Here is a 17,548-nt window from a genome sequence, read left to right on the forward strand (position 1 = left end):
AATAGTTGGATCCTTTTGTTTCATAAATATGTTTTATTTAGTAAAATGATCAATCTTTCAGTCCTCCTGTATTAACTGTATGACACAAGTGATTTTTGGGCATTTAATTTAATTAGGAAGTGATCTGCTTGTTGACGTAACGATTGAGTGCCATAAGCGCTCTATCGTCGCTTGTTTTATCTTTTGAAGGCCGAACCTGCATCTTTATACGAAGTCCCATTCACTTATCACAAGGTAATTTCCTTTCCATGAATACGTACATGGGTCACCAAGCGTGCAGTTAATCAACAATGACCATTTTAGCCTGAATTTAATGTTTATTGCTTAGGCGGCAGGTCTTAGCGAGGGGACAACAAGTGTAACGCACGTTCTGAAGTCCCTGCGTACATCGAGCTAGGACACGGGACACTGCCGGTGGTGCTCCATCAATCGGACATTTTCCAGTCAACACTGAGGCTGGTTTGATGAATGTCTCCAGAACATCTAGCGCGACTGCTATCCATTTATTCCATTCATTTCAGTGCAACTGCTGCATGCTACGCCATCAACGATCTGCCTTGTATACTCATATCTAGTCCTTCCCCTAAGATTGTTTTCCACCAGAGCTTCAATTACACCCGCGAGGGGTAGCCGTGCGATCTAGGGCACCTTGCCATAGTTCGCGCGGCTGCCACCGTCGGAGGTTCGAGTTCTCCCTTTCGCATTGGTGTGTGGGTTGTCCTTAGTGTAAGTCACTGTAAGTTAGGTTAAGTACTGTGTAAGCCTAGGGACCGATGATCTCAGCAGTTCGGTGCCATAGAACTTACCACAAATTTACAATTTTTCCTTCTATTACAGTTTTGGGTAGCATTTGGCCAGATATTCTTTTTTTCTTCGATTCGCTATCATCTTACCAGCTATTTTTCCCCGTTGGTTTGTTGCAGGACGACTTTATTCTTTACGGGATCAACCCATCTGATCTTCAGTAGTCTCCTGTGATAACGAATTTCAAAGACAATTGCTGCTACGGTCGCAGGTTCAAATCCTGCCTCGGGCATGGATGTGTGTGATGTCCTTAGGTTGGTTAGGTTTAAGTAGTTCTAAGTCTAGGGGACTGCTGACCACAGATGTTAAGTCCCATAGTACTTTGAGCCATTTGAACCATTTTTCAAAGACAATTCGTCGTATCATATTTGTTTTACTCACTCTCCATGTTTCGCATCCATACAAATTATGTACTAAACACAGCTTTAATGATTTATCATCCCAAGCTTTACGCTTAAGGATTTTCGTGAAAAACCATTTTGCCTTGTACAATGTCTGTTATCAGCCGAATAGGAGCGGTAAGATTGGCTTAGTGTTAATCCTTTAAGAGTAGGTCAAGTGATAAACCCTGGTTCTTCCCTTTTCATTTCTTGAACTCTGCTTATATCCTTAACACAAACAATAATTCACTGCACAAACGCAAATGACAGCCAGCCGCAATTTCGAAATTCGCCTGGCGTAGGCAATGGGAAACAACTCCAATGTGATTTTGCACAGAACATTTATGCAGTTACCTTCTATCGTCCCATACTTCATTGAGACACTGGGTTTAATTTTGTACAAGACGTATCCCTGTTAACACTTAACACACTATCATTTCAAGTACTAGTTTTGACACTTTTATTTCTGTATCCCATTGCTCTCCAGTGTAAGCCATTCATCAAAGGTATCTCATAATCGGTATACCCTTTTACCTTTCTGGTGGGTACTCTGCAGATCAGTTCTGTGTTGTCTTAGAGGCCTAATCCTCCTTCGTCTGAAAGTTTCATACCAATATCTACCTATCGCTGCCATACAGCACTGTCACCAAACTGGGGCGCTGGTGTTGATTTTATTAGCCTTCGGAATTAGTTATTTTCAGATTACGAGAAAATGAGGTTTAGCGGTAATGGTGCGGTCCTAAAATGTGATCCATTCGGACATATGGGGCTAACTGAATGTTGGAATAAGCACAAACCAGCCAATGTTCATCACTAAACTGAATTACAATTGACAGAGTTGTGTGTTATCACATCATAGTTTGTCGAATGTTAAAATCAGAAAGCAAAATTGTGAACTTATTCAATTTACCCATATACATAGCTAACCATTCAAATAAAAACCTTGAGGATTGCTGACGGTATTGTAATTCAGTCACAGATACAAAGGGCTTGGAAAAGCAACTGATCGGAATCGACATGTCTTGAAAGAAAGATATAAGATGAACATCAACAAAAGCAAAACAAAGATAATGCAGTGTTGTCGAATTAAATCAGAAGACGCTGAGGGAGTCAGATTAGAAAACGAGACACTTGAAGCAGTAGAAGAATTTTGTTACGAGGCCTGTTCAGAAAGTAAGCTCCGATTGATTGCCAAATTGAAACCACAGTGAACATCAGAAATGTTTTACTTGTAACAATTAGCTACACCTTTCAGCTACTTCTCTACGTAGTCGCCGTTCTGACTTAGACTTTTGTCATAGCGTTGTACCAACTTTTCAATAGCCTCATCATAGAAGGCAGCCGCCAGTGCTTTCCGCCAATTCTCCACGCTGGCCTACACCTCGTTGTCTGTGTCAAAATGTTGTCTTCAAAGACAGCGGTTCATGTGACCAGAGATGAAACTCAGGGGGAGACAATTGCGGACTGTATTGTGGGTAATCTCACATTTCCATTTGAAAACGATGCAGGAGCATCTTCATTGCCCCTGCAGAATGCGGCTGAGAATTGGCGTGAAGATGAAACAGCACGAGAGTTATGTAATGTTAGCTGCATAGCTTCAGGCGAAATTTCTCACCAGGCCCTCGTACTTGGCGGCAGACACTATTTTCTAGACATCTTTACGCACTCACTGCGAGCTCAGAAATGAGAAGAGCGACGTGATGCTAACTGGGGTTATACTAGAGACACTACCCAACACATCTGTGCAAAGCTTTATCGGATTTTCATAGTCGTTTCCATTTCGCGACCGATCGGAGCTTACTTTCTGAACGCCCCTCGTATTTAGGCAGCTAAATAACTGATGATGGCCGAAGTAGAGAGGATGTAAGATACAGACTGGCAATGGCAAGAAAAGTGTTTCTGAAGAAAAGAAATTTCGTAACATCGAATATAGACTCAAGTGTTATGAAGTCTTTTCTGAAAGTACTCGTGTGGAGTGCTGCAAAAGTATCGAAGTGAAACTCGGACAATATACAGTTTAGACAGGAAGAGGACGGGAGCTTTTGAAATGTGGTGCTACAGGAGAATGCTGAATATTAGATGGGTAGATCACTTAACTAATGTGGAGGTGCTATACAGAATTAGATAGAAAAGAAATTTGTGGCGTAACCTAACTGGACAAAGGGATCGGTTGGTTGGACACCTTCTGAGACGTTAAGAGGTCACCAGTTTAGTACTGGAGGGAAGTGTGTGTGTGTGTGTGCGCGGGGGAAACTAAGAGATGAATAGAGTAAGCAGATTTAGAAGGATTCTGCTGACAATGCAAATTCGTGATTACTCCTTCTAAATCAAAGTCTAACAGGAATACATGTTAAAGCCTTCGTCACAGATTCTCAAGTCTTGATGCACTGCTTTCCGGTTCTGAAATACGATGAAAGTTCCGAAAACAGGTTTCTGACTAAACATTGAAATTTTTCCGTAAGGAAAATAAATTTCAGTGGCAGCATGCAAAACTTTCAGTTGTCACATATTTGTGTAACATTTGTGACATCGTTTTATATACAGGCAACGATTAATTATGAGGTTATCACAATGCCCTATCTGTCACTACAGTTGCAAAACGTTTTTATGTTACGACGCTCGTGTGATAGACAACAAAAGTATTGACATTATTATTCATGTGAACAGTATTCACAAAGCTCCGTAAAAGAATCAGGGCGCAAAAGGTTTGCGATTTAAACTAGAATCACTAGTTTACGACCCGACAGTGGTTCGTTTGTTTTATTTTCATTTCTAATTTCGACACTGCTGCACCAGACAACTGTTGCAAAATACAATAAAAGCCTATATGGGTAGTTCCACGTAAACATTTAAAAATCTCTAGCAAAAATTTCTGCAATTATAAACTTTTATAGTATAGAATTCAATTTATATGCGATGTTGACAGCAATTAGCTTCAAGGAAAGGAAAAAATCAACAACATGCAGAAAGAAAAATTGTTTTCACATATTGCTTAGTTATTTATGCATTTATTTCACTGACAATAGGAGGAAAACATAACTATCACATACTTTTAACGAAAAGCAGAGACGCTGACAGAAACAAAAGAGGAGCGCATTTGTATAACCTATATTTCATGACTGTGCGACAGAAAGTACTTGTCTTTTCACAATTATGTCAGCTAAGAATTTTAGAATTTAAGATACCGACGCTTATTCTGCAGCAGAATCCATTAACACTGCCATTATCGTCGAATCCGGATCGTACTTCCCGCAGTACTGTTTGTCCCGACGATGAAAGCCGGAGAGATATTTCTAATAGCAGATCCGAGCGGAATGAAGCCGATTTCAGGACGGAGAAACTTTAAGCACTTGGGAATCTCGCCGGCACGTTATCCCATGTTTACATTTGGGCCATTTGCTTTCTCTCTCTATCTCTTCCTCTTCCTCTTTGCCGACCTCTGCCACTGCCGGAGCCGCTTCGTTTAATGGCTCTAAAATCACGAGCAGGCAGCAAAGCACAGAGAACCCGTCTGCGCGTCGTGGGGAGATAATCGGTTTGCGTCACGAAGTTCTCCGCAGGTGGCGGCACAAAGAAATCCATTTGCGTGCCAAGTGGGCACTGCTAACCCACTGCAGAGCGGCCTGTTCTTCCCGGGAAGGAGCAGGCAATATTCTTTCTGCTTCTCTCTTTGATCCCACCTGCTGTCGAGCTATTCAACGCCCCGACGCGTCTCTGAAAGGAGTTTTGCTTTCCCTGCGATGGCGGTAACCAGGTGTTTCTGCGTTTTACATAAAGCTTAAGCTTCATTTGAATGAATCCGGGTTCGCAGTGGCTGTATCTGCGTGCGCTTTATGGCCACTGAAACAGCTTTGAATAATTTTGCAGACTTTAGGTATTTAATCGCGCGATGTTTCCGCTCGGATACCTCGCATTATGTTGTTCGCCGTGCTTCAGCCGTGGAGTATCATGCGTTCGTGGGATAATGAAGTGAGTTACTCAACTTCTTACCCGCATTTACTGCGCATTTGCACGCTCTTAACACATTAATGTGCTTTCAGAGGCTTGATGAAATTAGATAAGTAATAAAATTTCATTTCTGTTTTACACAGCGCATGCCACATCTCCTTAAAAACAAATAAACAATATAAAATTATAAACAGCCGACCAGTTGCAATGGATAAAGAATTCCTTACCTAGGTTTCGACAAATATAAATTTGTCTTCTTCAGAAGGTGGCAATTTTACATTAGTAAGGACTAATGTACCATCGCCGTTTTTACAAATGTCGGCATAGATCCATTTGTCAAAAATGAAATATAGCCCTAGAATTAGGGTTTGTCACGTAAATATAAAGACGGTTGTGAGCTCTGCAAGATCCATGTACTAATTTATATTTACGCGACAAACCCTAATTCTAGGGCTATATTTCATTTTTGACAAATGGATCTATGCCGACATTTGTAAAAACGGCGATGGTACATTAGTCCTTACTAATGTAAAATTGCCACCTTCTGAAGAAGACAAATTTATATTTGTCGAAAGCTAGGTAAAGAATTCTTTATCCATTGCAACTGGTCGGCTGTTTATAATTTTATTACGTGGAACCGTTGCTGTTGTGCAGCTATGTTTAAAATACTGAAATAAACAAAACATCCCGTGGGAATAATTATGCCCTACGACTGTGATTTAATCCAGAACAGAAAGAGGGCCAGCATTTGTCGTAATATTATCTGTATGTTATTGCAGATCCAATTTTCGGCTAACAGTGTATACCAGCAGTACTTGTCATGTAGAGTCAGCATAGTTGTAACGACGCACATGTCAGAGTAATAAATATTGTGATATGTGTCGTTATAACTACGCTGAGTCTACATGACTACCTATAACACACTGATTCTAGCTGCGCTCTTTGCTGAAATCTATATCTACAATAAATTACAAATTTCAAGATTTTTAAACGTGGCTGAAACAGCAACTGTTGAAGTTCTTCACGGTAAATGATAACAGCCAAAAAGTTGCTGGATAAAGATTTGTTAAAATCCTTGACCACGGTTTCGGTATATCTAAATGTACCTTCATCAGAAGTAAAATACACTAAAATCACATCCTGCAGTGGAGATACATAAGACAATTGTGCCAAAGGCGTCGTCAGTAGTTAAAACATCTACATTGATACAACATAATTATGGACAGAGGGTCGATGCGAACACAGCATAGCACCATTAATTCGCCTATGAACTAGCGTGAAGAGGGTGTAAATGGCATATTACTATAAACATAACTAGGCTTACTTTGGGTCTTCGGGTCGACATCAAAATGCCAGGTCTTGTAGGCAATGACATCTCAGTCGGCAAAAGATTCCAGTCCAGGAAGAGAGGCGTTTTCACAACGAACGATGGCAGGAGTAAAAACTAACCTTCTTCACGCTAGTTCACGGGCGAAGTAATGCTGCTATGCTGTGTTCGCATCGACCCTCTGTCCACAATTATGTTGTATAAATGGAGATGTTTTAGCTACTGCCGACGCCTTTGGCTCAATTGTTTTACGTATCTCCACTGCAGGATGTGATTTTAGTGTATTTTACTTCTGATGAAGGTATATTTAGATATACCGAAACCGTGGTCAAGGATTTCAATAAATCTTTATCCAGCAGCTGTTTGGCTGTTATCATTTACCGTGAATAGCTTACAAATTATATTACGACCTATGCTGGCCTTCTTTCTGTCCTCAAATAAAGAGTTACTGATTCTTCTATCTGCGTTAATGCACTGAAGAATGACTGTAATTATAATCCAAATTCCTCTAGATCGAATCCTACACTTAGCATTCATTGATGATACATTTTTTAATTAGAGTGAAACGAAGGCATGGGCTTTACTCGTTTCATTTAAATCTCGGCGACTAATATTTAATTATTCCGTTCTTAACAATTGTAGACACCAAATTCTGTTTATAGAACAGTACTGAAATATCCAAAAGTGGTTGTATCTTGACTGACAGACTTTTATGTGAGTCTCCGCCCACCTAGGGCTGTGTCACATACACTGACGAAAAAAAAAGTCCCGGATTTAAATGAAACGAGTAAAGGTCATGCCTTCGTTTCACTCTAATTAAGTGGTACATCATCAATGAATTCTAAGTGTAGGATTCTATCCAGAGACATTTGGATTATGATTACAGTCATTCTTCAATGCATTAACGCAGATAGAAGAATCAGTAATTCTTCATTAGAGGACAGAAACAAAGAAAAGTACGAGGTCATCCACATGGGAACTAAAAGAAATCCGAAAAATTGTGGGTATACGATAAATCGCACAAATCTAAGGGCTGTCAATTCGACTAAATACCTGGGAATTACAATTACGAGCAACTTAAATTGGAAAGACTACATAGATAATATCGTGGGGAAGGCGAAACAAGGACTGCCCTTTGTTGGCAGAACACTTAGAAGATGCGACTAACCCACTAAAGAGACAGCTTACACTACACTCGTTCGTCCTCTGTTAGAATATTGCTGCGCAGTGTGGGATCCTTACCATGTAGGATTGACGGAGGACATCCAAAAAGTGCAAAGGGCAGCTCGTTTTGTTTTATCGCGCAATAGGGATGAGAGTGTCACTGATATGATAAGCGAGTTGGGGTGGCAGTCACTGAAACAAAGGCGGTTTTCTTTGCGGCGATATCTATTTACGAAATTTCAATGACCAACTTTCTCTTCCGAATGCGAAAATATTTTGTTGACACCCACCTACGTACGGAGAAATGATCATCGTAATAACGTAAGAGAAATCAGAGCTCGAACGGAAAGATTAAGGTGTTCCTTTTTCCCGCGTGCCATTCGAGAGTAGAATGGTAGAGAAGTAGTATGAAAATGGTTCGATGAGCCCTCAGCCAGGCACTTAAGTGTGAATTGCAGAGTAACCACGTACATCTACATCTACATGATTACTCTGCAATTCACATTTAAGTGCTTGGCAGAGGGTTCATCGAACCACAATCATACTATCTCTCTACCATTCCACTCCCGAACAGCGCGCGAGAAAAACGAACACCTAAACCTTTCTGTTCGAGCTCTGATTTCTCTTATTTTATTTTGATGATCATTCCTACCTATGTAGGTTGGGCTCAACAAAATATTTTCGCATTCGGAAGAGAAAGTTGGTGACTGAAATTTCGTAAATAGATCTCGCCGCGACGAAAAACGTCTTTGCTTTAATGACTTCCATCCCAACTCGCGTATCATATATGCCACACTCTCTCCCCTACTACGTGATAATACAAAACGAGCTGCCCTTTTTTGCACCCTTTCGATGTCCTCCGTCAATCCCACCTGGTAAGGATCCCACACCGCGCAGCAATATTCTAACAGAGGACGAACCAGTGTAGTGTAAGGTGTCTCTTTAGTAGACTTGTTGCATCTTCTAAGTGTCCTGCCAATGAAACGCAACCTTTGGCTCGCCTTCCACACAATATTATCTATGTGGTCTTTATAACTGAAGTTGTTCGTAATTTTAACATCCAGGTACTTAGTTGAATTGACAGCCTTGAGAATTGTACTATGTATCGAGTAATCGAATTCCAACGGATTTCTTTTGGAACTCATGTGGATCACCTCACTCTTTTCGTTATTTAGCGTCAACTGCCACCTGCCACACCATACAGCAATCTTTTCTAAATCGCTTTGCAACTGATACTGTTCTTCGGATGACCTTACTAGACGGTAAATTACAGCATCATCTGCGAACAACCTAAGAGAACTGCTCAGATTGTCACCCAGGTCATTTATATAGATCAGGAACAGCAGAGGTCCCAGGACGCTACCCTGGGGAACACCTGATATCACTTCAGTTTTACTCGATGATTTTCCGTCTATTACTATGAACTGCGACCTTCCTGACAGGAAATCACGTATCGAGTCGCACAATGTAGATGTAGATGAAGAAGTTGTGCGAGATAAACGATAGTCTATACAAATTTCCCGCCAGTCGCATAATAAGATTTGCTCTAAATACGTGCTGAAAGGGTGGTGAGCGTCAGTTGCCTTTGATATTGGGCATGGTGAGCTGATGTTAGCACAGATGCCTTTAAGGTGGCAAAAGACGCAATTATCAATACGCCAGTAAGTTTGAACGAGATCGTGTAATAGAGGTACGAGAAACAGGATGTTCCTTCTGCGATACTGCATGAAGTCTTGGCAGGAATGCAGCCACTGTACGTGATTGCTGGCACCGGTGGTCAGGAGAGGATACGGTAGCAAGAAGACCAGGCTCCGGATGGGCACTATGGAGAGCATCGTGTTCGGCGTACCGTCTCTGGGGCATCCTACTCCATCTGCGGCAGCTATTTGAGTAGCAGCTGGAACCACAGTGACGCAACGAACTGTTGCAAATCACTCACTTCCAGGGCAGCTCCCTGTAGCGCGCATTCCACTGACCCCTAACCGTCGCCAATTGCTACTTCTCTTATATCAAGTGAGAGGTCATTGGAGGGCAGTTGGAGGCCTGCAACCAACGAGTGTTTTCCCACAGGATAACGCTCGTCCACATACCGCTGCTGTAACCCAGTATCCTCTACAAAGTTTCGATATGTTGACTTAGTCTGCTCGATCACTAGATCTGTCTCCAGTCGAACTGATATCGGATCTTATCGGACAACTCCAGCGTCATCCACAAACCTTTCCGTGTGTTGACCTACCAAGTGCAACAGGCACGGGATTCCAAACCATAAACCGACATCCCTAACTTGTATGACGCAATGCATGCACATCTGCGTACTTGCATTCAACATTCTGGCGATTACGCCGGTTATTATTTCACATTTATCTGGGTACATAAATACGAGGGGCGTTCAGAAAGTAAGCTCCGATCGGTCGCGAAATGGAAACGACTATGAAAATCCGATAAAGCTTTGCACAGATGTGTTGGGTAGTGTCTCTAGTATAGCCCCAGTTAGCATCACGTCGCTCTTCTGATTTCTGAGCTCGCAGTGAGTGCGTAAAGATGTCTAGAAAATAGTGTCTGCCGCCAAGTACGAGGGCCTGGTGAGAAATTTCGCCTGAAGCTATGCAGCTAACATTACATAACTGTCGTGCTGTTTCTTCTTCAAGACAATTCTCAGCCGCATTCTGCAGGGGCAATGAAGATGCTCCTGCATCGTTTTCAAATGGAAATGTTAGATTACCCACAATACAGTCCGCAATTGTCGCCCCCTGAGTTTCATCTCTGGTCACATGAACCGCTGTCTTTGAAGACAACATTTTGACACAGACAACGAGGTGTAGGCCAGCGTGGAGAATTGGCGGAAAGCACTGGCGGCTGCCTTCTATGATGAGGCTATTGAAAAGTTGGTACAACGCTATGACAAAAGTCTAAGTCAGAACGGCGACTACGTAGAGAAGTAGCTGAAAGGTGTAGCCAATTGTTAGAAGTAAAACATTTCTGATGTTCACTGTGGTTTCAATTTGGCAATCAATCGGAGCTTACTTTCTGAACAGGCCTCGTACTTGCGTGTTACCTTGACAAATCTATTCCCGAAATTGTATTAGTCTACATTAATTATGTTTTGGTTTTGAAATTATTTTTCAATCAGTGTATATTTCTGGCATCTCCTCCTCCTCACCTACATCTACATCATAATCCCGAAGTCACCTAATGTTGTGTGGCGGATGGTACTTTCGGTACCACTATCTGATCCCTCCAATCCTGTTCCGCTCGCGAATAATGCGTGGGAAGAATTATTGTCGGTAAGCCTCTGTATGGGCTCTAATTTCTCGAATTTTCTCCTCGTGGCCAATACGCGAGATGTATGTGCGGGAAGTAATATGTTGTCTGACTCCTCCTGAAAAGTGCTGTCCCGAATCGTAAATCTCTCCGCGAGGCACAACGCCTCTCTTGTAACGTCTGCCAGTGTAGTTTGTTTAGCATCTCCGTAACGCTCTCTCGCCACCTAAACTATCGCGTGACGCAATTCGTTGGATCTTCTCTATCTCCCCTATCAGTCCTACCTGATAGGCGAACAATACTCAATAAGCGGACGAACAAGCGCATTATAAGCCACTTCTTTCGTGGATGAGTTACATTTCCTTAAGATTCTTCCGATGAATCTGAGTCTTGTGTCTGCGTTTCCCACTATCTGTTTTATATGGTCATTTCACTTAAGGTCGCTCTCAGTTACGCCTAGGTATTTTACGGCAGACGCTGTATCCAGCTGTTTGTTATCAATAGTGTAGCTGTACAGTAGTGGATTTCCTTTCCTATGTATACGCAATACGTTATACTTGTTTACGTTTAGGGTCCACTGCCAGAGTCTGCACCGTTCATCAATTCTCTGCAGGGCGTTTGCAAATTCTTACTATCTTCTGGCGTTTCTACTTTGGTATAAACAACTGCATCATCTGCGAATAGACTTAAAGAGCATCCGACGCTTTCTACTAGATCATTTATATACACTGTAAACAGCAGCGGTCCTATCACACTTCCCTATGGTATTTCGGATATTGCCTTTAGATCTGTCGATTTAGTTTCGTTAAGAGCGACATGTTGAGTCCTGTCTGCAAGAAAGTCTTGAATCCAGTCGCACGTCTGCTTCGATACTCCGTAAGCTCGTATTTTTTTTTCATTTAACGGCAATGCGGGACGGTGTCGAATGGCTTACTGAAATCAAGGAACACGGCATCAAGACGGAGCTCGACCCCGTCGAAGCAGAAGAGTGTTTGGCGTCCTGGAGGAGCACCTTTCGGAGCGCATTTTGGCTCTGGAGTACGCAGAGGCCGCTGGCATGGGCCCCGATTGGCCACCATATTCTCTGGATTTGAACCATGCGACTCCTCTTTGTGGGGCTATATTAAAGACAAGGTGTACAGCAAAAACCCCAAAACCATTTCTGACCTGAAACAGCCATTCTGGAGGTCATCGTCAGCATGGATGTTGTGACACTTCAGCGGGTCATGCAGTATTGAGCTATCCGTCTGCGTGACGTCATCGCCAATGATGGCAGGCATATCGAACATGTCATAAACTAAATCTGAATATCTGTAGTGAGGTTTACATGTTGAACAAAGTATGTGCACGCCGTAGTTTGTAACCAATTTTCTTTTTGTTTTCAAATACTTCAGTAATTGTATCCCAGTATCTCATGCTTGCCTCATTACGTCCTCTTCTATCTGTACTCTACACTTTTTAAGCCCACAGCAAGCTGCTCTTTGGGTGATTCGTAAATGAAGGGGGGAGAGCCTCTCGAGTATAAGCCATCAGCGAGTGTCGTGTCAAAGTTGCCTATACGTCTTATGACGAAAACGTAGTAATTGCCTCGAATAAAACAGTATAGTGGCAGTTGTAAATCAAGCGTTAAATAGTTTGTTAAGCCCAGCAGTTAACATATCGCAGCTGTATTAAGCCATGTAAACATTTAACGGCTAAGTACTGTAAGCCAGAGTAATGAGTACTTCGAGTTTTGCCACTGAGTAGAGTAGACGTGTAGAGTCTGCATCACGTACTGTGCTGTCAGAAAAATGACGGCTTTTACTGATGTACGTTACACCAATTTAGTAATAATTTTTCACTAGACGTGGCAAATGATTTGAGTAATGTTTTCTCCTGTAAGAGGTAACAATAAAGTGTAGTTATAGTTACAAGTACGGCTAGTGATTCCGTAGTTTGACTACACGCGACGTAGAAAACTAATATCATTCTCCACCCACTGCGTGAGTTTCGCCGCTGACGGAGATGGCTGGGAACTCTCGGTTTTAGGATAACATTCCTGTGAACTCTGTAAAAATTAAACGATTTAAAAAAACTAAGTAATGTAGTGGAGAACTGATTAATGTAAAATAAATTCCTTTTTCTCAAATGTTCACAGACAGTCAATGTTTCCCTGATAAGCATCGACGTAGTTAAATAATTAAAGATATTTTTTTAACTGTTGGCTTGTGTGTATGATGCAGTGCGGTGAGAACACGAAATGACGCTGAGTCCTCTGTTGCAGGTGTCTGAAACGGGGAGCAGCGTGGAGGATGGCAAGAGCGGGTCGCACGTCCACCCGGAGCTCATCACCAGGTGAGTCCATGTACTTAGGTAGCAGTTCTGTTGTAAGCAGTTCCTGAGTATGGTTGGTGGTCAGAAGAAACCAGTAATCACCAAATTATAATTACATTTTATTGCTATCAGGACCATTAAAATTTACTGTAAATAATTATAGACGGCTGTGTCGCCCTCATCCGAGCTTGTCAGGTCTTGCCAAAAGTGTACAAATCGAACATGAAGATGTGAAATGAGCTACGTTATGGACAGAAGTGCTTACTGCATGAAATTTCTGTATGGTATAACAGTTATACCTAAAGCTAAACTGCTCACGTCACTCACCACAGGAATTACTTTTAGATTACTTTTAATGCTGAGCAGTTGAACGGAATGGACAGTGTCTTGAAAGGAGGATATAAAATGAACATCAATAGAAGCAAAACGAGGATAATGAAATGTAGTCGAATTAAGTCGGGTGATACTGAGGGAATTAGATTAGGAAATGAGACACTTTATGTAGTAAAGGAGTTCTGCTAATTGGGAAGCAAAATAACTGATGATGCTCGATGTAGAGAGGATATAAAATGTCGACCGGCAATGGCAAGGAAAGCGTTTCTGAAGAAGAGAAATTTGTTAACATCGAGTATAGATTTAAGTGCCAGGAAGCAGTTTCTGAAAGTACTTGTATGGAGTGTAGCCATGTATGGAAGTGAAACATTTACGATAAATAGTTTGGACAAGAAGAGAATAGAAGCTTCCGAAAGGTGGTGCTACAGAAGAATGCTAAAGATTAGATGGGTAGATCACATAACTAATGAGGAGGTATTGAATAGAACTGGGGAGAAGAGGAGTTTGTGGCACAACTTGAAGAAGGGGCCGGTTGGTAGGACATGTTCTGAGGCATTAAGGGATCACCAATTCAATATTGGAGGGCAGCGTGGAGAGTAAAAATCGTAGAGGGAGACCAAGAGATGAATACACTATGCAGATTCAGAAGGATGTTGTAGTAAGTACTGGGAGATGAAGAAAATTGTACAGGATAAAGTAGCATGGAAAGCTGCATTATACCAGTCTCAGGACTGAAGACCACAACAACAACAAATTAGGGTATTATGCATATTAACGGAAAATAGATATTTCGAAAAGAGCTGCTTTTCTTCGTTTTACACTACACAGTTGCTGCTTTTTTCTTACTACTTTGTATTAAATATTTATGTAATTTTACTGATTTCAGACCACCTGTTTAATACGAGCATTAGTGCCAACAGGAATTTTCGGTCCCAAGTACAAATATTGAGATAATACACACCATAAGTAGCTAACATTGTACTCGCTCACTTCGTTTCTGATCTGTGAACTTCCAGTTTCCTGTCTGATATCTACCTGGAACCAGTTAAGGGCCAGAACACGAAAGTCTATTCTGAACTCTAGACAAATGGCTGCACTGGCACTTTGAGCGTATCACAAAGTATCAGAAAGACATTGGATGGTCGACTTGAATCCCATACCATTATTGCACGCTTCTGTAAAACAATTATCATTATTACCTCAGCCTCATTTGACCACAAGACTATGTCATAGTGCAGTATCGAAGTGAAATTGTGCAAAGTACGCTGCCGCTCCCCTGTGTAGATCATTGCACTGAGAGAGTTTCTTGGTTATTTTAATCCAAGTGATGGATGTCAACAGTTGGATGCACAGGATTTTTGCACACAGAGACGGTTAAATGCGTGCCTGTTCATATCTACTTTTTTTGCCTATGAGTCATTTCTGCCTGGAAATGCATGGTATGAGTTTTTACAAATATCACTGAAGAAAAAACTGCCACCAGCCACACTCTTTGAATGACTGATTTACTTCGTCATAACTAGTTTCTGACCTGGGCCCATCTTCAGTCAGCAGAGAGGACTTCTTGTACAGATTTCATGTTTCTATCTTTAGGAAGCGTTTTTCTCTATACAGTGCAGGGTAGGGGTATCGTAATTGATACGGATCATGCTGAACGTGAGCTTGAGTAAAGACATATGAGTGATACTACATGTCAGGCTGGAAACTAGTTACCGGGAAATAAATCGTTCATTGAAAGAACGTGTTTGGTTGCTGTTTTTTCTACAGTGATACATGCGTAGACAGTCGCCGTGGAAAAAAATTATGAGTTTTTATAATGTTAAGAGCTACGAATGGAACTTCTGAAGCATGGAGGAAGTGTAGTGATAAGATAACTACGGAAACGTTTTGGCAAAATAGGGACGGTAGAAGATCCACCTACGGAATGGAATTTGCCATATATCTCCTCCATATTATAAAGAAAAGTTAACAAGTGCACCAAGTACACAGGAATAAATGTTATCCCGGCAACAGCTTGGCTTTTTCCCAGTATTTTGAATAAAAAACAGAAAGTAATGTGTCAGCTTTAAGTTTTAGACACGGACGGTCATGTTTTGATAACATTCACTGTATCAGAAAGTGTGGAAAAACCCAATAAATAAAAGAAACTACGTGTACATGACCTTTGCAGACCTGCAGCAAGCGTATGACAACGTCCGTAGAATAAAATTATGGGAAGCAATGAGTAGGTCTAATCTGAGAGAAAAATGGATTAACCTCTTTTAAAAGTAATACAAGGACACAAAAGCTGGAACAGGATTACCCGAAGTATTTTCTTTCACAAAGGTCAAAAACAAGATTATGGAACGTCATCTACTCTTTTTCACATTTACTTCGAACAGGCGCTGAATGGCTGGTACAGGAAACGCTGACTCTCTTTTATTTGCGAATGGGCAGCTAATAATCTCTCAAGATGAAAAGTATATGGAATACATGCTCAAAGAGTTTAAAGAGGAGTATAGCAAATTGTGTTTGAAAATAAATCTGGAGAAGACGGATCGTAGGCATGTGGTACAAGATTTGGTGGAGACTGACACAAAGGAAGGATAAATAAAATCCTGCAGAAACTACAAATATTTTGGAACAATAATAGATAACTTCAATGCTTCTGACAAGGATATTAATTCCAGAATAGCGATGGGGACGAGAGCTACTAAAGCTCGGCATGAAATACTATGGAATAATATTATTCCGCAGGACACTGTGGTGGTTCTTTTTACGTATGTATTGTTGGTATTTGTTTGTTTTGTAAAGTTGGAGATGGTATTATTCTGCCTGCTTCGCAACTGGAAAATTATTTATGCCATGGACTTAGTTATGGTACTTCTCTCAGTTAGTTTGCCCGACAAGCTATTTTTATCTCAAAAGACACAGTCACCAATTCATAGAGTTGCAGTTTTCTGTCGTTAATTATTCTTGTTTACTTTTGTGAAAAGGCAATGCTGAGATCAAAGAAATTTTATGAAACCACGTTAATTTAATATGGTTCAATATTAGAAAAACTGAGTGCTATTACTGTTTGAAAAGGAGAACTACTAACCAAGAAATATCTCCTACATTTACATTTATTTGTGATTATTTGTCATAATTACCAAATATTTATTATGACACTAGGCCGTTGTCATTTAGAACAATGGCGTTGACCTCTGCGCCAGTGTTACCCCAGAAAATTTGCATAAATCGTTAATATATATCACTTCATGAGTTGTTACAGTAAAACATTAGCGACACCTTTAAGTACTAGTTGATTATTTTAGTCTAAATATCACATGAAACTTACACGTTTTCGTGCCACGTCAAAAAAAAAAAAAAAAAAAAAAAAAAAAAAAATGGCTTCTTACACTACCAAGAAACAAAAGGGAAGTGTTAGATCATTTTTCAAAAGGAACAGAGATTACAATTACAGTCGTAGATCATATTAGTTTATATAGTCTTTGTGCTTCTTCTGCGATGACATTTACTTCATTACGACGTCAATTTTGTTAAATTTTCGAAATTCTTCAATGTTTTTCTTTTCACGTTATGTGACGTACCGCGACAACACTATGAAGAGAATATTTGACTGCATGGTCGAGAGCGTAGTTTATATAGACTGAGATGTGGCCTCAAACGGGGAAAGCTTGGCAGAAAATTAGAACATTGCAAATGGACTGTAAGAGAAGATGTCCTGCAGTTAACGGGGAAAGAAAGGATATGAAATGACGAGGTAGGGAGGCGAAAGGAGACAAGGAGCTCCATAACAAAACTGCGGAGAATAGACGGTTCAGTGGGACGGGCACGAACAGAAAATTCCTAACCATAGTTGACAAAGGAAGATTTGATACTAAGAGCCGCCTCGAAGAAGATGGGGAAAATACGCACAGGAAGCAACAGAAGACAGAATTCTACGACCGGATGACTGGAACGAAAGAGGCCTGTAGAGGCGGAAGACGGCTATGAATGTGTAACTCAATGATCTATGTAAAGCGTAAATTTTTTT

The 17,548-nt window shown here is 41.0% G+C and overlaps 1 protein-coding gene across 2 annotated transcripts in view; it reads left to right on the top strand.

The window, feature by feature from the left end:
• LOC126473867 (neprilysin-4-like) overlaps positions 1-17,548 on the top strand; it is a 742,276-nt gene that overhangs the window by 472,677 nt on the left and 252,051 nt on the right. For both annotated transcript variants that reach the window (XM_050101197.1, XM_050101196.1), the window contains exon 2: positions 13,148-13,218. In XM_050101197.1, the coding sequence (XP_049957154.1) occupies positions 13,148-13,218 (71 nt within the window). The remainder of the gene's footprint in view (positions 1-13,147; positions 13,219-17,548) is intronic.

The sequence above is a fragment of the Schistocerca serialis genome, chromosome 4 (assembly GCF_023864345.2).
Source record: "Schistocerca serialis cubense isolate TAMUIC-IGC-003099 chromosome 4, iqSchSeri2.2, whole genome shotgun sequence".
NCBI classification, from domain to species: domain Eukaryota; kingdom Metazoa; phylum Arthropoda; class Insecta; order Orthoptera; family Acrididae; genus Schistocerca; species Schistocerca serialis.